Here is a 26,882-nt window from a genome sequence, read left to right as displayed (position 1 = left end):
GTAGTTTTCTTGGCAAGATTTGTTCAGAAGGGAGGTTGCCATTGCCTTCCTCTGTAGATAAGAGAGTGTGACTTCACCAAGGTGATTCAATGGGTTTCCATGGCTGAGCAGAGATTTGAAATTTGGTCTCTTGCAGGCCTAGTCCTACATTCAAACCACTATACCACACTGAGACTCTCTGTCAAGTCCTTATTCCTCCTTTCTCTTCCTTTCTTGCACTCTTTTCCTGGTAATCCTTTCTTTCTCTTTCCCTCCCTCCCTCTGTTATCCTCTTTCTCTCTTCTCTCACTCTCCATGGGGAATAAGTCACCCTTGCCACACAATCTTTTGCATATATACTGTTTTTTAATATTGTAACCTGCCCTGAATACCACTCTTGGGAGAAGGAGGAGGAGGAGGAGGTGCTTTCAAGTCATCATTTGACTTATGGTGACCCCATGCATTTCATGGGGTTTTCAGAAAAGAAATACTCAAAGGTGGTTCATCTTTTAATTTTCTCTCTTTTTTGTCCAATCTTTCTTTCCCACTGACACACCATTCCTACTAGAGGCCTCAACTGATGGTTTGCACAGAGCTCTCTTTCCATTTTATCTATTTCACCTCTCCCCATGTTTATTTTTCCTTTCCATTCAACCTCTCTTTCTCTCTCTCTGGGCCCCCATCCCTACCAGAAATTAAGCCAAAGACCCTGGGTTGCTCTCCTGTGATGCAGAGAGGTTTGCCTATAAGGTGACAAGATTGTACAGTTTGTGTTCTCTATGCCTGAGTTATGGATGCATACAATTAAGTGGCAAATGAAGTGTCCCCCTAAAGAAACACATGGATAGCTGCCTCATGCTGAATCTTCTGGGCCCTCTAAGTTAATGTACCTTGAACATTCCAGATGCTAGTGAAAAACAAAGCCTTGCTCCAGGGAATGGCTCAACAAAAGGAATACTTGAAAATGCTGAATGAGTCAACACATAGGCATCCCCAAATCTCTGAGATTTTCCTTGCAGAATTATACAGTGGCATGTTTTTGTTGTTACTTTTGTTGTTGTTGTTTGCCTTCTAACATTTCTGACATAGGGAAATCCTAAGGCAAACCTGTCATGGGGGTTTCTTGGCAAGATTTGTATAGTGGAGATTTGTCATTGCCTTCCCAGAATTTCATAGCATTGAACCATGGCAGTTAAAGTCCTGTCAGCCTGGATTATTTCTGCAGTGTGGAAGCAGCCAAGGTCTTAAATGGAAAATCTAAAAGTCATCAGCTTTACAAAAGACCTGCTCCAGGAGGCAGTGATTAGTATTAGAATTGGTTAGTTGTTTGGATCAACAAAGCTGCTAGCATATTTGGATTCTTCCTGCAAAAACTGGCTATCGAGCCTGTCATGATGAGCTTCTGCACTTTGAAATCTGCCACTACACCACTATCCAAGGTTGACAAATGATGGATTCCTTAAGGACACAAGCAAATCTATCATTTCTTGCCATACTTTGAGATGTTGCTTCTAATCAAAGGAGATGATTTCCAGGATTCCCCACTGCTTAGAGAATTCCTTCTCTACCTGGTATTCAGAGCACCTGAACCTGTTTAGATGGTCTAGAAGAGGAATTACATATGAATTTCCCTTGATAAAGTGTTGGTAATAAGGATAGAAAAAAGTTTGATGTGTTCACATTTCCCAAGAAACAGGGCTAGCCTGTGACTTTTTTGGTGCTGGAATCCAAGGACAATATGGTATCCCTTCTATTTGATGTACAAAGGCTGACTGGACTGATGATTGAACCATATTTCATCATTGGCAGTGAAAAAAAATCCTCCATCACACCCAAGGAGAGCAATTTCTGGCATACTGGACACTACTGGAGAGTACAGGCTGCCACTACTGCCCCACAGCCTTTGTCACATGAGGCTGTTGCCTCATTATCTAATGAAAATACAGTCCTGCCTGCAAATATAACCATCTGAAAAGATATAATTCCAAGTCAAGACTGGCAATGAGATGAAATACACTTTGTCTGGTACACCTAATTGCCATTTTTGGGTATGGCAATATAGAATCATAGAGAAGGAGGAGACCACAAGGGTGATCCAGTCCAACCCCCTACCATGCAAGCATACACAATCAAAGCACTCATGACAGATCACCATCCAGCCTATGTTTTAAAACCTCAAAAGAAAGAAACTTCACCACTCTCTGAGGCAGCACATTCCACTGTCGAACAGGTCTTATAATCAGGAAGTTCTTCCTAATGTTTTGGTGGAATCTCTTTTCCTGTAGTTTGCCCTAGTCTCTGGAGCAGCAGAAAGCTGCTCTATCCTCAGTATGATACCTCTTCAAATATTTAAACATGGCAATCGTGTCACATCTTAACCTTCTCTTTTGCATGTTTTGGCAAAGTACAAGCATGCTTAAAACCATATGTACATTTGAAAAATATAGATAACTAAAAATGCCCATGTTTGAACAATATGGAAAACTACTGGGAAAATGTTTACAAAAATCTATGGATTATGAAAGTGTGTTGAAAATTGTATACTTGGGGAGAAAGGAGAAGAAAAAAAGGCTTTTGGCCCAATACAAAACTGGGATGGGCTGAGAAGACATCCTGATATTGTGAATAGCTAAACAGAAGAGGTCACTTCCACAAGATGTAATGATGGCCACTGCTTAGGTAGGGATTAAACGGATTCAGAAGGGAAGAGGTCAACATCATCTACTAGTCATGATAACAATATATTACCTCCAGTTGCGGAGGCAGTGTATCCTGACCTTGCTGTATTCTCATAAATATGTAATTTTCCCACCAACTCTAATTATTCCTGATTTTACTGCTTCCTGTTCTTACATGAAACTCCAAACACCCACCAGCTCTCCAGTTTCTCTGTGCAAGACTAGCTCTGGACTGATTCACAGGAAATGGGGCAAACACATCACCAGGAAAATATGATTGATCTGGTTTTGGTTCCAGGTCACCAAATAGAATGCGGGAAGCTTTCTTGCAGGCAATCAATAAGTCAAGTTGCGTAAAATATGTATGGATTGTGAAACAACAGAATTGCCACCTTTCATTTCTTCTCCTGGGCAGAGTGGTTTTGTGACTTCAGTAGCAGCATGAGAGGCTGGCATTCCACTAGTGCTGCTTTCCCCTGCATAACAATGTGAAGGCTGCTCCTGTAGTGTTTTTGCCTGTTGTGCAGCTATTAAAAGCATGACAAAAGTGGCTACCCTTAGCTTAATCCACTGACAGTTCTTCAGCATTTGACTGCCATGGGAACATTCAGAACCAACTTCAGAAGGGTAAACTTCAAATGTTTCAAATGTTCTTCCTCCCACCCCTCATTCTTCTTTGCTGCTTTTAGACAGATACACAAGTAAGTGTGTGTGCCTGCACACACACAGAGGCAATAAAAAGGATCATATCATGCATAGTACCATACTTTGCACACAGCCACCCAATCAACATCAAATGCTGACTTTCATCACCAGAAGGCACAAGTATATTTACTTTGGTCCAGAGATCTGAGAGGCGAGAGCATGCCATATTATTGAGCAAAGCTAACTCAGACTTCATCCATGTTATAATGAGATCTCAGTTGATCCCAATTTTTCAGCTATTAACTGTTTTTTTCCTTTCCCATCCTCTTCATTGCTCATTTCACACAGAGACCAAAAAAAAAGGAATGGAACAGACTGTGGCTGTGGGAGGGCATGCACTTCATATATTTATGTGACATATGGGAATTATATCTAGGACGCTCATACGGGTGGTATTCTCTCCATTTATATTCACAGTGTATAGACATTTGTATACACAGACATGTGTAAGATTATCACACTATATGCCATTTTCCTGTGATTCCCTCCATCAAGCATGCACAATATATGATCCTGGGGCTGACAACATAATTTCAAAAAGCACCTGCAATTAACAGTTGCAAAGTGATCTGAGAAGAATGGTCTGACCCTTTCCTGGCAGCACTCCGATTAGGAAGGAAAAGGGAGAACGGGGGGATAGCAGAAAGAGAGAGAAGTAAAATTAGTTTTTATTATTATTATTATTATTATTATTATTATTTTGATCTTGATCACTACTGGTTTGAGTTCCACTCACCACCAATATGTGGTCCCAGCAAAGAGGGTGTAATCCTTAATAACAACAACAAGTTTGCCGCCCCATCCTACAAAGAAATACTGTACATCTTGCATATCAAAAATGAGTCATGAATGATCCACCACCAATTCTGCAGTTTTTCTGACCTAGGCTGCTGGTGCAAATGATGGAGTGACATACCCTTCAACAGTCCAGTTTGGAAGGGAGAGTCCTAATTAATCCTCTGTCCTCTCACTTTTTCAGCTGTTTTTAAAATGTCCCAATTTCTTTCTCTTCTTCCTACTTTCTCCCTTTGTCCTTAGCTTGCTTCAGTTGCTGCAAAGTGAGTCCAAAGCGCAAAGTAGTTTGCACTTGGTTGACTCAGCAAGAGAGAAAAGGAGAGGAGATGGTGGAATCCAGCCCTTCTCAGTCAGCTCAGGCAAAAGCAAACTGCTGCAGCCTTTCCCAGCTTATGAATTTTTCCTGATTAATACCTCTTGTCTCTTGACAAACTCTGATGTTATTGGCCACGCGTGTGCTAGTTTTCATATGTAAAAGGTTGGAAGATATTACTAACAAGTGGTAACTTGATTAATGGGATCTCTCATACAGAGGACTTCTGATTACTAGCCACTGACTGGAAATTGTGGGGATGGGAATTATTCACTATGTGTGCTTTTATCTGTGAAATGTTTGCGGTTATGGAGGGACAATCATTCCACCTGCTTCTCCTTTACCTGTTCCAATGTGAGGACCCCCAGCTTTGGCTCTGGCTCAGATGAGGAGACCCATCCAGATCCATCAGACTAGGATGCTGGAGACAGAAATGAGATGATGATCAAGACTTTTTTCTTCAGTTTGCATGCCTGGCAAGAGTAGATTCCCCTTCTCTTTTCTGAGACAAAGGGAGAGGCAGTGTTTCAGGACATCACTAGAAAGCAGTGGACAACTGTAGCTGGAAATCCAACACTTTTTCAATATAGTTTCACAGAGCTTGCAAGTTTTCAACAAAAAATTGTTGAAAATGTTGATGTAAGTTTTATGGGACTTTCAGATTCAAACTGGCAAACAATTACAACATTTTTTTTATTGTAAGCCACCTCGATTGTCTTCTGACAGAGAGGTGGGGTAAAAATAAAACTTTTAATATTTATTATTATTACTAGGTATAATTGTAATTGAGAAAAAGCCTGGATTGTAGAGATGGCAATGCTGAGGGGCAGCAAAACTGAAGAGAAAGAGAGGGAAAATTATGAAATATCAAGATCTATACACTGAGAATTAAGTAACTGTAGGAAAAGAGAACAACCATGTTTCCAGTAATAATAGGTGCTGTGGGAGCAATTGTAAATGGAATGGCAAAACATCTGAATCAAATCATCATAGATAGGTTCACAATAGTACCATTACAAAAAGTGACATTGCTTGGAACGTATTACATTAGATACCTCACTGATTTCTAGATTCTTGGATAGAATCTGAATCACTGAAGGTCCAAAAACTCTATTTAATAACACTTGATGGACTGTCAAACCAATGATAATAAAATAAACACTTTTATTCATAGCCAAACAGAAGAACTTCAAATCTGGATGGCTGAAAAAGAGGGCGAGGGGTAAGGGAAGGGGAAACTAACTTTGATAACAAATCGCTTGCTCCCTGGTGTGGATTTAATTGGGCAAAAGGGAAGTTGTATACTGTAAAACTGCTAGCAAAAACAACAGCGACTAGAGGGAAGGGGAAGCACCTGTGAAAGGTCCTTGTCTGGAAGCTGCCTGTGAAAAGTGATCACTTGAATCTTTTGTTGCATGATTGGATTGATTCTTTCCTGTGTGGTGATGGGAGTTACTTTTCCCACACTTCAGTGGAGGCTGAAAATTGATCCAGTCAAGCTACATAACACTCAAGCAACAGCATAAATGTGAGCCCAGGTAAGATGCACTTTCATCCACCATGTAGCTCTGGTCAATTTTCAGGCATCTGAATGAACTCTGGGGAAGGCCAAACCAAGATCTCTAGAGATAGAGGGAATAAATATTGCTTTGGGTTGCTGTCCCCAGTTCAATCAAAGCTTTTTATTGGCTCAGGGAAGACAGACCCACATTGACTGTTTTGTTTGTTTGTTTGTTTTGTTTTGTTTTTGCCATGGGGAGGTGACTCTGACTCTGATTCAGGGCCCCCATCCTGGAAAGTGGCAATTCAAGGGCAAAGTGAGCAGTCCCCCCCCCCCCCCCCCCCTAGGAATTATTCAAAAAATTCTCCTAACAGAGCCATGGAAAGTAAGCCATGTCCTTTTTCAAAATTCTGCTCCTGGATAGTACTGCCAGGTTTAGCAACTGTGGCCATATTGAAAGAGCAGGAATATTAAGTCTAGGGATGTCACTCAGTTTGAAACCTGAGAGGCATGCCACAATAAAATTAAAATGAGCCCATTCAACTTTAAGAATTTTGTTACAGAGTTCTTTTTTTTTTTATGGTAATCCTCAAGATAAATACTGAGAAGGTCCGTTTCCAATCAAATGAGTCATGGAACTAACAGGGGAATAAAGGCTCATAAATTCCAGCTGCTAAGTCCCCATGCCAGTGTAAACTTAATCCTCAGCTGCTACTGAGTGAGGAATTTGTTTGATTCTAAACTCTGTTGAGCCTGTGGGCAGCCAACCCTACCATTAGGAAGAATGAGGTGGCTGTCTCAGGCAGTAAGTGCTGGGAGAAGATGGTAAACCATTGTAGAAGAGAGCTGTGTGCCACTGCATCTCCTAAAATGAGACTGGGGATCATGCAGTCCTCCAAATGTAATTGTACTGCAGATCCCCACAGCCACTGGTGAAGAATGATTAACTTTTCAGTCCAACAACATCTGGAGAGCTACATGATACCTAACTCTGCTCTAAGCTAAATGGCCACCTTGAGATGTAGCACAGTGGCCCATGGACCAAATGTGATGGAACTTAGCCCATGGTGGCAGAATGAGACAGCCCTTCTGCTTCACCCATGGACCTCTTATGGTGTCCGACGCTGTCCAATCAGTTTTACTGAATAAACAGTCAACTGTTAGCTTTTGTGCATGGAATGGTGGTGGTTTGAAGTTGTTGTTGTTGTTGTTGTTGTGTGCCTTCAAGTAATTTCTGACTTACGGCAAACCTATCACAGGGTTTTCTCTGCAACTTTTTTCAGAGGAGGTTCGTCATTGCCATCCCTAGAGGCTGAGACAGTTTGACTTTCCCAAGGTCACCATTGGGTTATGGATAGTGGGGTTTGAACCCTGGTCTCCAGAGTTATAGTCCAACACTCAAACCACCACACCCTGCTGGCTTTTATGGGAGTAGTGCCCTGCCCTCCAAAAAAAGACTGGTGCTGCAGTGGCAGATGAAAAGGAACTGGCAGTTTCAGCGGGAAGCACCTTATAAAGGGTTGCTGAAAATGAGATGGTTCATTTCTACTACATACTAGAAGGTTCCAAACAATGCACTACACAGACATAAGCTAACCCCATGGCACAGAGATCACAAAGAAAAATGTTGTTTTCATCCAAGAAGCTTGATGCATCGAGAGTACAAAGAGCAAGTTGCAAATGGACATTATGACAAATAACACTGGTGATCATGGTAGTGGTGCTAGTAGAAGCTGCAGCAGTTTTGATATCTCAGTAGTCACTCAGTAGTCACTACAGTAGTACCACTGTGTAACAGCATGCAGTAGAACCACTGCTATGCCTGTGTAACACTCTCTCAGCTGTATCATAGCACACCATTCTATAGCATCCCTCCTACTTCTCTTCTCTCATCCAGTCATTTTTCACATCATTCTCCATGTGTTCTGTTAATCTCTCCACACATCCTTGGAATCTGTCACATTCCTTGTAATCACACCTATTTCAAAAAAGTAGAATGGAGTATGGCTGGCTGGCTGGCAGACATTCTCAACAGGAGCACAATACTGCAGCATAATTTTGCATTTCCCACTTGTGTGTTGGTTTTGTAATTCAGTATCATAACATGTGACTATCTGCAACATTTCCCTATGTGAATCATTTCCAAACTAAATGGCACATTTCTAGGTCAGAACCGTATATGAATTTAGTTCAGTTTACTTTAAATTAAGTTAACTACAGCAAGCCAATCTCAACTTGAAGCAAAGCCATTTTGGTCACGGATTATATTGAACTAGAAATGATCCAAAATGTTTTAAATTGTTTGAAATAGCATATTTGGTAGACAGGGATGTAATCAACGTTTCAAGTTTCAAAGTTTCACAGAACTTTTCAGAAAAGAAAGGGGAGAGAAGGAAGTTCTGTGAAACTCCTGAACTTGAACATCCTCACTAGGAAAAGTTGGCCTTATCTCTCTGTTCTATAGATAAGCAGTGTTCTCTGGTCCTCAGTATTGTCAGGCTGACAAATTTCAGCAACTCTTATGTTTCCCTTGAAAAGTAAAAGGCAAAGTCAGATTCAGAGATAGTGATCTCCTTTTAAAAAAAAGATTAGAAATAGGTCTATTATATGTATCCTGCAGAAAGGATGAATGAGTTGTATTGCTGAAAGGTCAAAAAGAGATTGTGTTAAATGACCTCCCCCTTGCTATAGAAGCAGCTGATTTCTTCTCTTTAATCGTGAAGGTCAGTTGAAATTAAAACAGACTCTGCGAGGAAGATGGAGAGGGATGTCTTACTGGCATTATGTTTTTAAATTGTTTGAATTGGATTGTCTAATTTTTTTTTTTAAATGTGTTATATATTGTTTTAGCTGCATTGGGTCTCATACTGAGAGAAAGACAGGATGAAAATAAAATAAAATAAAAGTTTGGAGATAGAAGAGTTCAGACCTTGCAAAGGCTCAGCATAAATTTGCATAGGTTTGGTTTTTATTCATCTAATTGAATTCATAACCCATATTTTCATCAAAACGGTTCTCAAGACAGCTAAAAATAATAAAATATAAATTAGAAACAAGCTGTCATTTAAAAGCATATAAATGAACATGATTAAAAGCACAGCAATGAAACCGCTTAGAGGCCTTTCAGAAGCAGACCAATCAACATGGCAAAGGCAGGATTGGATAAAAAGGTCATTGTTTGGCAGTGGAAAAGAGAGTCAGTCTACTTTTCTTTGGTGGGAAATTCAAAAGTCTGGGAGCATTCAACAAGAAGCACCTCTCTCATGTTTCCATCAGCCTCACAGGAGGCCGAGAGAGAGGCCTTCCCAGAAGGTCCTAAAATCTAGGCAGCCTTGTATGGTAGCATTCAATCTTTCAAGTACACTGGCCCAGAATTGCTTTATCGTTCTTTGAATTGGCCTGTTGACTGGGTGCTACCCTGTGAAACTGTTGTAACAAGGCTGTTGACATGTTTCCACTAACTAGACCCTGTTTAATGGTCTGGCTTCAATATTAGAAAAATATTAGAGATCAGCCAAAGTTTCCAAACACGTTTTGAAGGGAACCCCACAGAGAGTGTACTAAAGTAGACCAGTATCTTCATACAAACATAACTTGCACTGCTTGGGGAGCCCTGGGAAGGCAAGTGACCCTGGAGTTTTGCTGGGCTGGCTGTGAAATCACAATGGCAATAGGATGGGTGCATCCCAAAATGCAGAGAACTGAAGTACTTTCTCTGTTTGTGTGTGTTCCTTCAAGTTGCCTGTTGATTTATGGTGACCCTATGAATTTCAGGTTTTCCTTAGGCAAAAAATACTCAGAGGTGGTTTTGCCAGTTCCTTCCTCTGAAATGTGCTTTACAGTACCTGGGTATTCCTTGGTGGTCTCCCATCAATGTACTAACCAGGGCTGACTCTGCTTAGCTTCCAAGATCATATGGGATCTGGTGCCTTTAAACCACTATGGAGTATTTGCACTAGAAATATAAATCTTTGGCTATTTAATCCTTGCATGCAAGGAGTAGTTTCCATTTTTCTCTTTCCACTGTGGGACAAAATTAATATTTCAGCATAGTATTCTCCCCAGAGAATTATGCATGGTTTTTTGTTTTTGTTTTTGTTTTGCACAGGAAGCATGTTTCCTATAGAAGAAGCATTGTTTTATGTGCAAAACTAGTATTTCCTATGCAGGAAACATGTTTTATTTATTAATAAATAAATAAAAGAAGACTGGAGGTTACGGAAAAGGCACATGCATTTCTGCACAGACTAGTCATTAAGAATGCTTTGGAATGTGTGAATACCAGGATAAAACCACACAAAAATCTCACTTCTGAGTTATTCTCAACAGGTTGTCAGCAAATCCTTTTCTCATCCAAGAAGTGAATAGTAGTAAATATTCTTTTCATCCCTATTGTATACCTAACTGCAAAGGGATCTTTTAGCACTTTTGAGACTAATTGAAAGAGAGCATGAGCCTTTGTAGACTTGCATCTTCTTCCTCAGATGCATGAGGAAGTGGACTCAGGTCTATGAAAGCTCATGCTACCAATTTCTCCCTTTCAGTTAGTCTCAAAGGTATTACAAGATCCCTCTGCATACTGATTTTCCAGACTAACACAGCTATGTCTTCGAAGTATCCCAAACTGTAGAAGATGACAGCTAGAAGCCATTTTGGTTATCATGATTGTGCATTTCCCAGCTGCCAAATACACAGAGACAGACCCAGAGTTCCTCACATGTTTTCTGCCAAGAATGGATGCAGCCACTTGCTCATTGAAGGCAGAAATCTTGAAATCTTTACCTTTTTCTTAATTATAGCTCCCAGAATCCTGCACTGGTTGGATGATTCTAAGGGCTGTAGTCCAGAAAATTAACTTTTCTGAGCTCTGTGAGAACCAGCCCAGCTTCATTCGACAAAAAGAATTTCAGTTGTCTGTTGTGAATCTTAGGTTTTTGTCAGTTAGTTTTTCTGCCCCCCCCCCCCAAGAGGTATATTAAATTCTGATCCAGGAGGATTTCTCATCTCACATGGCCCAGGCTCTGCCTTAGCCAATCAGGCTGTTTGTTCTTTCCAAAGTATTTTAATAAATAAATAAGGGCAGATTTAAACTAAACCCTATCTGTCACACACCCGTCTGTTAGCCGATGATGAGGCTACGGTGTGTAATTAAACAATCATTTATATTCTAGGCAAGTGTGTGTTGAACAATAAAGCGCTCTCAAGAGCCTCGTGCTGCTCAGGCGTTTAATCCATGCACAGAAGGAGCTTGCTGCAAAGCTGCTCCAGCAGAATAGACCTTGTCACCATCGAGCAGGGAGGGAGGGGAGCTTTATTCTTCAATAATTTGATAAGGCACTGGAATAATTTCAGGAGCTAATAAGAATGCTGCATTTTTTTGGACCAAGTCCACATCTTGAGTTACTTGAATGTCTTTGGCATGCTTTGCCAGGGTGGAGTAGAATGAAATTAATTGGGTAGGTGATATTGGAAGCCTATTGTGGAGGATATACAGGTGTATTCTGTGTGTATATGTATGTGCTCATGCAACTTGAATCCTCTAGGTAGACCAGAGACTCTGAAACTATTATTAAGGTGGTGGGGCTCCAGATTGGCAGGGAGGTCATTATGAATTTTGCCAGCTTGCAAATGTCTTTTTTTACAAAAAATGAAAACATAGATAATGGCTGACATCCTGTCAGTTGCAATGTCCTAAATTAGACTTAGGACATTGTAACTATTTTGTATACTCATTCCTGATAATAGCATTATTACCACAACCACACATGACCCTGAAACCCACCTTAAAAGTCCAGAGTGGCAGAGGTCTCTGCTGGTGGGGGGCAACAGTGCTTCAGGATGACCTGATCAGACCTTCATGTCAGTGAGTAACACTGCAATTTAGAGTTGCAACAGGTGCCCACAGGGGTTTGGGAGTTGTATTCCAACAACTTCTACAAGGCCTAGTAGATGCCTTGATCTCTTCTGTTCTATTTCTTTTTCCTCTAAAAAAAGGCATGTCCCAGAACAGCTTTGCCTAACCATATGCCCTCTAAATGTGTTGGACTGCAGTCTTCACTATATCCAGCTGGCATGGCCAGCATTCATGCTGGCTGAGGATGATAAAAGTTTACAATGCTTGGGGCATACCCAGTTAGGGATGGCTGCCTATTATCTTTAAATTAATGCAGAAGCTGACAAAAAGATGGTAGAATTCTGTGGCTCTCAGCTTTGATTGCCCTAGTCTTTACAATGGTACAAAACACACTGCAGAAATAATCCAGTTTGAGACCACTTTAAATGCTCTATCTTGGTGCTAGGGAATCCTGAGAATTGTAGTTTATTGTGGCACCAGAGCTCTCATACACAGAAGTCTAAATGTCTCACAAAACTACAGTTTTGTGTTTTGGGCTTATATGTATACTATAAAAAATTTTAGACCATACTGTCACCCTGAACACAGACTTGTTTGATTTTGAAAGTGGAGCAATGACAGCCTTGGATTAGAGACTGGTGGGGATAGGTCCAAGAAGAATTGGTAAAACCCTGGAAAACTACTGCCTGTCAGAGCTGATGATAGATGACTCAATAGGCGGGATACAAACCACCATATAGTACGTATAGGATACGTACTAGGGTTAGGAAGGGGTGGTGCTTCCACACACCCCTAACCCTAGTATGTATCCTATACGTACAAGATTGCGGCGCCCCTTCTACATGGGCGCCGCCATCTTTACGTACTGGACGCATAGCGTCCAGACGTGTCGCGGCGCCTATGACATCGCGAGTCCGCGCCAGGCGCCTCGCGACGTCATAGAGGCACCACAAGAAGAAGCTCCGAAATGGAGCTTCTTTTTTGCTCCACGCGGGAGCCGCGCGGTTTGGCTGCTGCGGCTCCCACACGGAGCAAATGGCGGCGGCGGGGGAGCGCCGCAAAGCGGCGGTTTGTACCCTGCCCATAGACTATCAGTGTGACTCAGTATGAATTGAAAGGCATGGCTGTGTTAGCCTGGAAAATTAGTATGCAAAGGGATCTCGTAGCACCTTTGAGACTAGCTGAAAGAAAGAAGCTAGTAGCATGAGCTTTCATAGACTTGAATCTACTTCCTCAGATCTGAAACTTTCAATAGTATACAGATCTGAGGAAGTGGACTCAAGTCTACAGAAGCTCATGCTACCAGTTTCTTTCAGTTAGTCTCAAAGGTGCTGCAAGATCCCTTTGCACTCAGTATAGGGTAGCTCCCTATAGTCCTAATCTAACATGTGACTGTCCACATAGACTGAGAGATGATGTGAAATGATGGGTTAAAGACTTAGAAAGGACTTATCTATTCTGCTGCAGCCTTTCAATACCAGTTAGCAGAGTAACAAAACTTATATTTAGGGTGGGTAGAAGAAGTGCAGGAAAATGAATGTGAAGTGCTTTGAGCATCCAGAGCTACTAAACTGATGCTGAGTATTCTCCTTATTATTGGTTAGCTCATGCTTTATAGTGAGAAGTGCACCAGTTTAAAGATCACTGTTTCCTCATTACTTCACACTGTGCATCTAATAAGTGTAGACTGTAATAAGACTGGGTGACCAATCCACTCTGAGATACAAACAACAAGGAAACAAGAATAGTGGCAGAAGAACTTATTTCACTTCAAATGACATTGAGTTGAGGCAAAATTTGAAAAAAATCATACCAAGATTTTTGGTTACAAGAAGAAACAATTCTGCCCACTAACCTGAACTGTGGAACAGAGTTTAGATGAACTTTATTGCTTTCCCAATGCCATATTTAGTAAAGCAAGGCTTCAGTGCAGTCACCCAGCTTCTTTCTGAGCAAAGAACAGAGTGAAAATAACTGAACTGAATAAGGGATTTAAGACTTATTGTTAGTGCCTTCCACCCTGATGTTGAAAAACCAGTATCGCTGCATGAAGCACATCCGTCCTATTAAAAAGCTATGAAGACAATGTTTTACAGATAAGACATAAATTTATTTTTCCCAAATTGATAAAAACATTAAATAAATTTTTTTAAAGTTTACTTTTATTTATGAAATACATATGTTTGTTTAACTGTAAAGTGCTAGATTGATTGTTTTACATTTGCAGTAGAATAGTAGACCTAAAGTATTTAAAATAAAGAGATGAAATTCACTCTGTAGAACTGCTGCTCAACTTTGTTAATTAGAAACACTGAAATTTGAAATCTGCTTCATACTTTGCCATTTTTTTGCCATTTTTTTCCAGTGCAGGTGTTTTGTTGCAAAGCAACTGCAAAAATTTGGCATAGGTTTGGAGGGGATAGTTAACACAGTTCTGCTGGTTCTGGCATTGTCTTTTCTTTATCTGTTTCTCCAGCAGTGAAGCAGTGGTTTTTAAAAGTCTAACCTCTTTTTATTGTTCTCTCCTCCCCCTGCCTCTCTGTCCCCTTTTCTTTTCCTCCAGGAACCTTCTGCATCATTTCACTGTGCACATGCGTGGCTGGAATCAACTTTGAGCTCTCCCGATACCCACGGTACCTGTACGGACTTCCTGACGACATCAGCCACGGCTATGGATGGTCAATGTTTTGTGCCTGGGGGGGCCTGGGTCTCACTTTGATCTCTGGCTTCTTCTGCACCTTGGCCCCCTCTGTGCAACCTGTCCCCAGGACCAACTGCCCTAAAACCAGACCTGAGAATGGGACAGTGTGCTAAAACAAACACAAACAAACCTATAAATATACATATTATAAATATTATATATATATAAATACATAAACATATATTATATATAGATCTCAAACAGATGCCAGTGCCAAGGTAGAGTGGAGTCTAATATGGCGCCTACATCTTCTCTACAGACTTTGTATTGCTCTTGCTCTTTCTTCTGGAGGTGGGAATAGCTGCTCTGCAACATCGCGCTTCCATCTAGTTCTTTAAAAAAAAAAGTCTTCAGCATCCCAGTTCAAAGTCCAGTGAACATATTGTTGCATCTGTCTACTGCCAGTTGTCAGGGGTTGTGGTAGGGATGGGGAGGGGGAAATGGATGTCTTGGGGTGTGTGTGATACTACTGAGTCTGTACAGGAAGCTTGAAACAAAAGCGCAATTTTGTCTGCTACAAATTGGGGAAATACAAACTGAAAATAAACGAAAACATTCAAGTTACCTCTCTGAAATGTAACCTCCTGAAGGCCATCTTCAGAATCCCCCTTCCTGCACTCTCTCTTATTTTAAAAAAACAAAACACAACATACCACAAATCTTGCCTGTTCTTTCTCTCTTTGTCTCTCTTGAATTACCAACAAAAGGGAATGAAATAGAACATTAAGAAAGGTTTCCCCTTCCATTGCTAAACTTTAAGGGAGGGGATCCAGAATTCTACAGAATATAACTGCAAATGAAGATGCTTCAGTGGATCCTGTTTTCAACTTCTGACTGCCTTACATCCAGGCTGACCAAGGAGGCTGAACTGCTGACCGAAACCCAGGCGAGAGCCCCACCAAAATGCTGTGATACATGTGTGTATAACTCCCCCTTCCATTCCCTTTTTTCTTTTTAAAAGGAAATCAGTTCAAACATTGATGTGTGATCATCTACCAAACCATTCTCACCATGTTAGTGACTGAAGGCATCAAGGCCTGTACATTTATGAAGGAAAGGGTCTGTTGTGAGATGGCAAGTCTCATAGGCCGGATTTTGTTCTTCTCGTGTGTGTGTGTGTGTGCGTGTGTATGTGTGTCACTATGGATCACCAGGAATTGCTATTATTCTGTGCAGAAGGCATTGTGGATGGGAAAAGTGGCCTTTGTGGTCTGTTGCTCTTGCTTGAGTGACTGTGCAAGAGGTGTTTGGAGGGTTCTGTTGTTGTTGTCATTGTTGTTGCTGCTATTTATTTATTTATTTTTGTTAATTATAGACAACAGAGTAAAAAGCCATTGTAGAGGAGAGGAACTCAGGATGAAGTGTTGCTAATAAGGGATAAAAAGCAGTGTCTCTAGTTATGTCCATGTTCACCAAAAATAAGCTGCCTCATATTTGGTCATCAAAAGCTGTCCTTTTTCACCAGGGATCTCCTTGTGTTTGAGAGAAAAGGTCTCCTCCACATATGTAAAGCTGTAAGAGTTAGAGGCAAAGAATGGAAATCCATTTTGCATAAACTCAAATCTTTTATGACATGATTGTGACTATAACTGAAGCACTCTCACTCTCCCTCCCTCCCTCCCTCCCTCCCTCCGTCTGTTTCTTCCCCTTTCCTTACTCATTCTTCATAAGCCTGCTGCTTAGAAAACATAAAAAGCAATATGTCACCCCAAAAAATAAAAATATGCCCTATAGTCTGAATAATCCCTATGTAGATTGACAGACAGAGAAAAAGACAGAAATGCTTAATGCAGTCAGTAGTCATGCACTCTGCACAATACTGTCTTGTGGAGAAGGGCATCAAATAGTATAACAATGCTGGATGGTTACATGCAAGGAGGCACATATATGAGGACTCATTTTTAATATTCCAGTTCACATAAAGTGCAAGGAACAATAATTAGAAAATAAGCCCCATTATTTAAAAAAAATAACAAAGGCAGATGACATAGCAACATGTCTTTTCCAAACATTTGGTACCAATAGCAACTTAGTGGTCATGTCACCTTTCCCAGACCTCTCTGAACCTGCTGATAAATCGCATAATACTCAGTTTGTGGTGCTTTCAATTTCAGGATTGATATGGAAGAATTTTAATTTTCTCCTCTCACATTAAAAACATAGTTTGGAAATCTAACAAAATCTATTTTTTTAAAAAAACACTTAAAAAAAATAAGAAATTGCTGTCCCACCCAATTGAAGGATTATCCCTCACTCTCAAGCTGTCCCTTCACTAGTTTGTGCCAATCCAAATCTTGCTCAGCCATGATGACAAATATAAAGGTTACTAGAAAACTGGTCACAAAAGAGGGAGGAAGGGAGTAATTGAACCCACTGCTTAATTAATTTTAGGATGCATAAATCGAACTGTCACCGATGCCTCAGTTCTTTCACTTCTTGTAAATCATCACAGGAGCCTTATTCATCTTCATGCAGAGACTATCAAAGGCATAGTATTGTTTTTTTAAAAAAAACATGGCCATTTAACAAATACAAACAAAAATCCATCAGTGATACCTTTATTGGCCAACCGAAATGCATAATATACTTGTTGCAAGCTTTCGAAGCTCCTTGGGCTTCTTCATCAAGCAAGATGTTACAAACCAAACAGGAGGGAAAAAACAATTGGAGATGTTAGTCAGATGCCTACATGTTGTTTCACTCCTTAGTTAAGATGTTATGCTGGGGAGAATATCTTTTGCAGGCTGGCTCCTCCCTCTTCTGGCCATACAGCAATAGGGAGATTTTCAAAGTTCAGGAAATTTAAAGTCCATTTGCATCTCAACAGGGATCCCTCTTTTGCAATCCAATATGTCTTCATTCCAGTGAGGTCACAGCAGGGACGTAGCCGGGGGGGGGGGTTCTTGAGGTGCGGACCCCCCCCTTCCATTAGAAAAATGAATGGTGTGTGCTGCTGCACTGCCACACTCAAGCCCCATTATAATGGTGGCACTTAGCCGGGAACCCCCCCCTTCCTAAAATCCTAGCTACGTCCCTAGTCGCAGGCCTCTTTGTCAGCAGAGAACAATGGATTCCTCAAGAAGTCTCTGTGTTTTTGCATCAACAGTGCAAAAGACAGAAGGCTAAGTGTGCAGCTGCAAGTGAATAAACTGGCATATGCTTGTCTCGGTATTGGGAGCTACAGGAGAGACTGAAGCAAGATATCTACCATGGGTGTGAATCATGCATGTATCCTTCATTGCTTCCATTAAAAAAAAAAATCAGTCAAAAAGAAGGATCACTACTTTTTAAATAATCCAGAAACAGCTATTCTTTTTAAAAGCAAGATATAAGGCATTTCTAGATTTGAAAAAAAAATGTGGCCTGTGGCAGGTTTTGGGGAGGCAAAATTGCTCCCAGGCATTGCTGTCTACTGATGTAGAAGAATTTCTCAAGGTGGCATTGGTCCTCCAAGAGGGCATTGGCCCATCACCAATGTTGGAGTAAGATTCAAATGCCCATCTGAACACTTTCTTGGGAATGGAGGGATGGCAGCATTTTGTCATTCACTTTACAAAGGAAAAGAAGACTTCTGGTTCTTTTATATAGTCCCCTAAAGATCCTGGATGGTTAGTAAATAAAGATCCTGGATGGCGTTCACTGTCGCAGATATAGATGCATAACCTATACATCTGTAATTATACCATACTCACAGTCCCTATGCAGCCATGATCATGGCACTATTGGCATGATTTTGACTGCCCTCCAAAATCTACTTTATCCGGCAGCAGCTGTTCTGAGAGGAGGAGGTCTAGGTTGTGTTTAGGACATGGGGAATTGACATTTTCACCACTAACCCTCCCACCAGCAAGTGAGGCTATGACAAGTAGAAGCAGGATTCCTCTTGCAAGTCCTCATCACTGTCTTACTTGCTAGTGGAAGATGGGTGGAAATGTCATGCCCTCCATGCCCTGATTGCCACCAAAATGGACCTCCTTCTCTTGGAGCAGTATAGTATGGTATATTTAACTAAGTAGCTGGTGGAGAATTCCAGCTCATCCTGAGATGTGTCTTCTTTTCTGAGGATTCTACTGGATGCTCTCCAATTTTTTTCTTTTTCTTTTCGTCATTCACCTCCGGCAGCAGCTTGTCTCGACAGACAAAACAAAAGAAAACAAAGGGAAACAAACGGAAACTGCTTGGCAATACTTTAAACATAATTTTGCTACATCATTTCCCCTTGTCAGAAGGTCTCATCCAGCAAGAATATAACTACACTACAGAGGAATGTGGAGCTGGTTTCATCTAGCTCACAGCATAAAGCTACACTTTCATTAGACAGATGTTGTGTGGTAGTGGAGGGTGCACAGGGAAAAGGTTGGAATCCTCCACAACAAGCCGTTAGATTTAGAATGTCTTCTGTTTGGATGAGCTGAATTATTTATAACTCCTGGGAGCCGAAAGGAAACTCAGACACCTAATTTGAACCATTACTATTTTTACAGAGCAATTTCCAAACACTTTAGTGTCTTCCTTTATAGATTTCTCATTTGATCTTCCACAAATTTTTTGCTCCCTCTTCTGATATAAAATAGTAAAAACTAGGGGACCTTTACTATTTTTCCTCTCATTGGTGATTTCAGTTTCTCTGTTGTAAAGTCTAATGTGGCATCTATAATATAGAGCATTTTGAAGAGTAACTTTTCCATCCTTGGTTCCAACCTCTGAAACTCACACATGTGTGTGCCCACAGACACACCCACCCACTCCCCCCCACACACACAGCTTAATGCAGAATAGTATGTGATTTCACCATTCATGTGATACTGTAAAATCCATTGCTTGCAATGCTCTTCTTGAATGAGACAGACATGTTGTAGAGCAGGCAAAACATGCACTTAATTTCCATCTAGTGAAAGCAATTCAGGCCCAGAAAACCCCTTAGGGTTGCCTAAAGCACATAACAACAACAACACTCTTAAGTCCAGTTACAGGACAGTCAGCATTAAACCCAGCGGTGCACATTTCTGATTGCAAATTCAACTTATGAAAGACACAGAACTGTAACAAACGCTGGTGGGAGGGTTGGTGGTGAAAATGTCAATCCTCCATGCCCTAAACACAACCTTGTACCAGCTACTAATTTTAAACTGCTGGAATGAAGTAGGAACTCCACTAAGGAAAAATATATCCAGCCTTTGCTTGCCTGAAGGCTTCATTCCCTGATTTTCTGTAAGCAAATCTGGCACAGAGTTAGATAGACTGAAATAAAACTTGAAAATGTTATTACCTCATTTATAGGCTGGTCAGGGAGTGGAGTGTCTGTCAATTTTCCCCTCTACTTCAACTTTCCCCCTCCACTTCAATTTTGCAATGGTGGTGAGTGATTTCCGTGTCAGTGAGATAGTATATCAATCCTGGGTTCTAGTCTGAACTTGAAAGGTAGGTAAATCAGGTTCAGCACATTGGATAGCTCCTTTCAATTCTGGTTGTACTTGGAATGGATTCACTGTCCCACTGACATGGGAGCAATCACCCACCATCACTGTATGCAGCACACCTCTCGCACCTCTCTTTCTCTTTCTCCCCACTTTGCTGCATTAGATTTGGCACTCTCTGTTTTGCCTCTGGATACCTTCTGCCCTCCTGTACTCCCTGAAAAATATCAGTAACAAAATGCAAATTTCCTTTCATGGAAAGTACAGCATTAGGCCTTTACCTAGTGTTATGATCTCCTAAGGACAGTTGTGACAAGTTTCTACATTAACTAGGGTAACATAATGGCAAATTTGGTTCAAAATTCTCTTTGTGTGTGTGTGTTTGCGCGTGCGCGCATGCTTACACAGATGTATATATGTAAATTTTTGAATAATGGATTTTGTGGTTTATGAGAATAGCTGAAGCTCTCATCTGCCCCTTTGCATTATTAGCCTTCCCAATTCAATACCCTCCAGCTGTGTCACACAATATCTTGAATCCAATTGTTAATCTCAGCTAAAGTATAACCATTGAATCAATGGGATTTATCTATTTGTTGCCTCTCCATTAAATAATTGATCCAATGGGTCTACTCTAATTGGGGTTAACCAACAGGATTCTAGTCAACCACGCTCCCCATTCAATATAGCCATGCTGGGTCTGGATGGTGGGAATTGCATTCCAAAACATAGGTCTAATACCAGGTTGTGGAAGTCTGTCTTCATCAACTGGTGAAGTGTTTTCTTAGATAAAGAGTGGGCATGGGTGACCTGCGGGCCTCTAATTGTGGTTAGACTGCAATAACTGATATAATCCCTCACCTCTGGACATTCTTACTGATGGGATTTGCAGTCCAGAAACATCTGGAGGGCCAGACACTCTGCACTCCTGCCTTAAGTGGTTACTTAGTTTTTCACATCATGAATGGAACATTGTTGCACATCAATGCCCAGACTATTTCTGGTGTGTGTGTGTGTGTGAGAGAGAGAGAGAGAGAGAGAGAGAGACGGCTAAGCATATCTGAATGAAGATAACAGTTTCTCTGGACTAAGTGGCACAGACAGATGATTTATCATTTGAGAATTGCCTGCGTTATGATGTGTGCATCGAAGCCTTTTAGCAACACCACTTGCCCTGAATGTCAATTTCATAGGGCATGGCTGTGGCGCTAGCTGGGTTTATTCTGTATGTGACTGATGAATACTGACTGATCAATTAATGATTTCATCAGCAAGCATACTCCAGCCTTACAAACAATGGCCAAGATCATGCATTGTCATCATAACAATAATGATGGAGCACCATCATTTTACTTTCTTAGATAAGGCTACAGGTGATGATGTAGTTACAACTAATGATACTCCCCCCAACTAACCTTTGGAGCTTGGAAGTGCTCTCACTGAATAATTTCTCAGTGTCCAGATATCAGGGAATTGGGAAAAGATGTCCATGGTGCTCTCCTGGTCATGGGGTGTCCTAAAAACAGGCAGCTGGAGAGACCCCTTTGGGGTCCTGCCACAACTGTTTGTCCCAGGACACCCAGCACTCTGATCTCCAGCGCCTTAGGAACACTTTGGTAGGGGCACTGCCAGGCAGCAAAGGTGGTTTTGCAGGGTCATGTTCAGTCATTCGTTATTGAAAACTCGAATCCCTAGCAGTTAGGCTATCATACTGAACAAAATGCCAGCTGGCAATAGCAAAGCCCTCCATACCCTCCTGAACTATGCATACATCCACTAGAAGATCTTTATGCTCTGCTAGCATCAAATAAGATCTTGAGCATACTCTCATTTATAGTGAGCTCTTTTACCTGGTCTTGGCCCAATTACAGCTTCATCTAATGCAGACATGTTGCATCTTTAGTGTCTGATGAAGAGCAGTCATGTCCCAAACCTGGAAGTGTAACTTTTTAGATTACATTGCCCAGATGTTACTGGCCATGCTGAAAAGCATAATCCCAAAAAGTGCTTGTCCCAAGATCTAATCATGTCTGCTTTGTGTGAATTAGATGCAACAAAGAAAATGGGTGAGCCTCAAAAAATTTCCCATGCAAATTTACCCTAACATTCAGTGTTACTGTGCACCCCAGCTCATTTTCAGCTCAGTTCCTCTTCCCTCCCTCCCTCTGTCTCTTTCTCATGAAAATGTTTGATATAAATAGAAAACCTTCTATTCCATGAATTCCATTTTCATATCAGCGCCTTCCATGTGTGACTGTTTTGGGATCCAGATGCCTGTAAAAAAAATGTACAAACTTAAAATTGTGAACTGAAGGGAAGGGAAGGGGAGGGGAGGGGGGATTCAATTGTTAAGTGAATTCAAAGAGGCAGCATTCATTGGGTTGTTTTTTTTCCTAAGGAATTTACCAAGACCACCCTTGATGCTGCCTTCCTGGTTCTCCCCCATTCTCAGAGGGGCAAGGGAAATGGAACGCATCAAAGCCTCTATCGTTGTTCCTATTACTGTAGAAGTCACCGGTTCTCAAGCGAAACTGTTTGCATGTATTGCTGTCAAAAGAAAAAAAAAAGAAAAAAACCTGTCTGAAAGGCTTGTAAGGTCTCTGTGTCATAATAAAGTCAATGTCATAAAAGTTTATTGGGGAGAAAGTGAGGAGAGGTGAAGTGGTTCTTTCCAACAAATTATTTTACTATCCTGTTCCTATCAGCACCTCCAAGCATCTGCTCTTGTTGGGTTATCCTTCATCAGCTGCATTGACCTTGGCCAAGATGTATGCTTGCCAAAAGGGTTCTGTGGTGGTTTATTTTCCTGGCAAGTGACATTATGATATCACCTGACTAAGCAACAACAAATGGGAAGCTGTATATATTTTTAACATGGTTTGAGTCTCCTCTCCTTGGCACATTCCAATAGTTATAACCAACTATAAGCCAAATGCTTCCATTCCAGGAACAGCATGGACAGTGGCCCTTTAATCTTGTACCTTTTTCTCATTCCCCCCAGCTTGGAAAAGCTCCTTTCTTGGAATTCAAACAGAGAATCCCCAACCAGTGATCATGCTAGATTCTGGGAGAGGTGGGCTTACAAGGATTTTTCCAAGCACTGTGCCATGCCACTGCAGAACTGCATGAATGCAGACACCATGAAAGGAGGAATCACGCAGAAAGAATTTTACAAATTTCATCCCCCAATCTAGTTTTCTTCTTCCTATGTGATTTCATTTCTCCCATGTAATTTCTATACTTCTGCATTAGTGGAAGGTGTGAGTTGGAGTTACAGAGGAACTACAACCATACTGTTCCCAAATCCAAGAGTGAGCTATGAATCCCACTGCTAGCAATAGGACATAAGACCTGGCAGAATCAAATGGTATAACTCCTGGACTGTCCCACTTCACAGGTTTCCATATTTGAATGCTCCTCCTTCTGGGGAAAGGTCTCCCTTGCATATAGAAACGTAAGGAGGAGGCCAAATCTTTTCCCCCTGATATGCTCACTTTCTGTGAGCTAAGAGTTTTATTTTGAAATATGCATCATGAAACACATTTACATACATATTCTGCAGCCTAATGTGGTACAGCATCAAATCAAATGTTCCCACTTTCTGAATATCAGCATGGCCTATTATCTCTGCAATTTTTCTCTGGCACTGCCTGTGTCCTATCAACCTATAGTGCTACCTGATAGGCAACTCTTGTGGATTGACACAGATATCATTTTTGCAGAATTCATTGGACAGAGTAGAATGTGATTATCTCAACAGAAACTTGAGAATCCAGCCAGTTCCCACAGAAATGTGGAGAAACTGCATGGAGCTGCAACCTAATATATGGTCCATCCATCTTTTCTGCTCTGAGAATTCTGCTACCAGTACTCATTTTGAAATAATTCTCATGATCTTCAGTCATGACTGGCTACTGTGAACTTGTTTATCTATGTTGGAACAATATATTCTTGAAAGCAAATACAATAGGCCTTTGGTATCCTCTGGGTTTACCAAGGACCCCCCTCCCGCCATGGATACCAAAATCCATGGATGTTCAAGTCAAATTATATACAGTGGCATAGTAAAATGGCATCCCTTATATAAAATAGCAAAATCAAGGTTTTCATTTTGTATTTTTATTTTTGTGGAATATTTTGAACCATTGTTGGTTGATTCCATGGATGGAGAATCCATGGATATGGTTGGGTGACTGTATGAGATTCAGTAGTTAGAATTTATTCTAATTTCTTGTCACATAATTTTGTGTTTTTAATTATTGTTATAATAATATTTGCAATTAACACAGCTCAACAAGTTTCTATTCTCCTAGAGTAATATGAATGTAACAATCCTATATATGTCTACTCTGAAGTAAGTCACCTTAAGTGTGGTGAAGCTTCCCCCCAGATAAATAAAATTGCAGCCTGAGTTTTATTATCAGATTGGCTTTGTCATACAACAGCAAACATGAGTGAAATCAAATCCTAAAGAAGATAGCTATACATTTTTGACAGTAGACCCTTAGGTCATCCAGTAGTCACTCAGAAAATATAAGCTGTTGATTATATGTCACTCACCAACAGAAAGGAAACTGTTCCAAAAGTTTCAAGAAATGGCTAATACAATGGGAAAACATATTCCAAATCTCATGGAGTCAAGAGTACACAGAGGCTGCAAGGTTTTATATATATCCATGGATATAAATATTGGGGGGAAGGGTTTAAATCATTTCCACCAACAAAAGAAGAATTCTGCCTCCCATGAAATTTACCCTTGATCCTCAAATTTCTAGCATTGCAGTAAAACACTGAACATTATTCACACCTAGAACTCACATTTTTGCTGTGTTTGCATTCCCTTCTTCACTTTATCTGCCCCTTTGCTTTGAAAGCCTAAACTGTATTTCCAAATGCTTAACTGAAGGTAGAAATTTAGAGACCAAAGGAAAATTTCATCGGCAGAATTTTTATTTCAGGGCAAAACCTTCTTCCCCTCACCAACCCATTGCTGCACTCCTGGTTGCATCTTTGCCTAAATACTTTGCCTCTCAAAGCCAGTTTAAACCACCCCAGAAGCATAAGAAAATAGTGTGGGACTGCACAGCTCCAAAAATAAGACAAAACTGGATTAGGTGCACAGGGATGGTTCATCGTCCAAGCAGGGAACAACCACTTATGTCAATTATTTTGGACTGAGATGCTCTCCTTGCTTAGAACATGGGCCACTCATATAGTCACTTATACATTTAGAGCTTGAACAGAATGCCACAAGCCACAGATCAAATGTGCCTATGCATAGAGTTTTATATACTTGAGAAAATGCCATGATTGTATATATGCAAGGCATTTTGCAGCAGAAACAGATCACATGTCTCCATGACCATGCTGACTGGTATTACCTGAGACAGTATGTCAGAGAGGAAACAGAATGCTTGCTAAGGGATTCTGAGAGAAATAGATGCCTTCCCACCCAATTTTCCCCAATTTCTGTGTAGATCTTGCAACAAAGCAAATAAGAAATGCCATAAATAGTTATGATGTCTTTGTAAGAGTGCACTCAGCCCATAAAATGGATTTGGACAAGATCTATTTGCTACTGATGAAGTAGGTTTTGTAAGCCATGTTAACATCTGAGTCATTAATACTGCAGTCCTATCCATTTTTGACCTAGATGCAGGACCTATTGAATGTAGTTGGCTTACATCTGAATAGATACGCATAGGATTATGCTGTAAGGCAAGAGTTGTCAAATGGAACTGATGTGTTTGGGAAAAAGTTATATAAATGCGGAACTATTCTTGGCCTGTTATGAACGAGGCTTCAGCTGCACTGCAGCAGTAATGAAGTTTGACACTGCTCAAATCTGTAGAATTCTGGGATTTGTAGTATTTGTGAGATATTTAGCCTTCTCTGTGAGAGAGCTCTGGTGTCACACCAAACTACAAATCCCGGGATTCCAAAGCATTGAGCCATGGAAGTTAAAGTGGTGTCAAACTCCACTATTTATGCAGTGTAGATGAGACCTAAGAGACATCACTTTTTGTATTTCTGATACACTGTAGAAACATTTATAAAAATGCAAATGTAGGCTGGCATCCTGTTCAATAGTTACAAGACTGTAAAATGGATTTACAATCTCATAATTCTCGAGGTTCATGTTTACCGTTGTTAACAATTGAACCTGACCCCCCCCCCTGCAGACTTGTATTCTCTCCTATATAATGCCCACCTGAAGGACTCCCAGGATGTGTGCAGTTGGCACCCCAAGAAATCCTTTGATACAGATTTATGAGATAATATGGCATAGTGTTTTGAGTGTTGGACTATGACTGTCAAGGCCAACGTTCAATTCCTAATTTGGCCATGAAACCCACTGGGCAACCTTGGCCAAGTCACATGCTCTCAGCCTCAGGGGAAGGCAATGTTAAACCTCCTCTGAGTAAATCTTGCCAAGAAAACTCCTTAGGGTCACCAGAAGTCAGAAATGACTGGAAGGCACACAACAACAACAAATTAATTATTAGTTCTGCATTACTGTCAAGATCTAGTAGAACTGAACCATTATTGGTCTAAAGTAGATCACTCTTAAATTTAAGCATAGATAGATAGATAGATAGACAGACAGACAGACAGACAGATAGAACTCAGTCAGTGACTGCAGATAATAGTAGTGTTCCTCTCTTTAGGGATTGGTTTCATTATACGAATTTCACTATACTGCAATCAGTCATGTGTGTCCCACAGTTAATGAGTTGACAGAAAACAATGTGAAGATTATAAAATTAATGATGTTTAAAGCCAACAATGCAGAAATATATATATTTGTCCCTAAAATTATTATATTCTCACTGCTTCTGTTTAAAAAAAAAAGGGGGGGGGGAATTACTGCTTTCGAGTAAAAAGCTTTATACAATAGCAATGTTACCTATGTTAATTTGAGTGAATATATTAAAGTGA

At 40.7% G+C, this 26,882-nt stretch overlaps 1 protein-coding gene across 2 annotated transcripts in view; it reads left to right on the top strand.

Annotated features, from left to right (window-relative positions):
* Positions 1–23,561, top strand: part of TMEM178B (transmembrane protein 178B) — a 367,738-nt gene extending 344,177 nt beyond the window's left edge. Inside the window, exons 4-5 of one of the 2 annotated variants that reach the window (XR_006104266.1) lie at positions 14,389–15,443; positions 22,342–23,561. Coding sequence is in view for 1 of the 2 variants with exons in the window: in XM_042470422.1 (XP_042326356.1) it covers positions 14,389–14,639 (251 nt within the window). In the remaining variant the exon portion in view is untranslated. Of the gene's footprint in view, positions 1–14,388; positions 17,088–22,341 lie in introns of those variants that run through there. The other variant, XM_042470422.1, reaches the window with a different exon arrangement.
* Positions 23,562–26,882: the final 3,321 nt, after the last annotated feature.

Source organism: Sceloporus undulatus, chromosome 5 (genome assembly GCF_019175285.1).
Source record: "Sceloporus undulatus isolate JIND9_A2432 ecotype Alabama chromosome 5, SceUnd_v1.1, whole genome shotgun sequence".
Classification (NCBI taxonomy): domain Eukaryota; kingdom Metazoa; phylum Chordata; class Lepidosauria; order Squamata; family Phrynosomatidae; genus Sceloporus; species Sceloporus undulatus.
The sequence above is the reverse complement of the archived record's forward strand: the minus strand, read 5'-3'. Positions and strand labels throughout refer to the sequence as shown.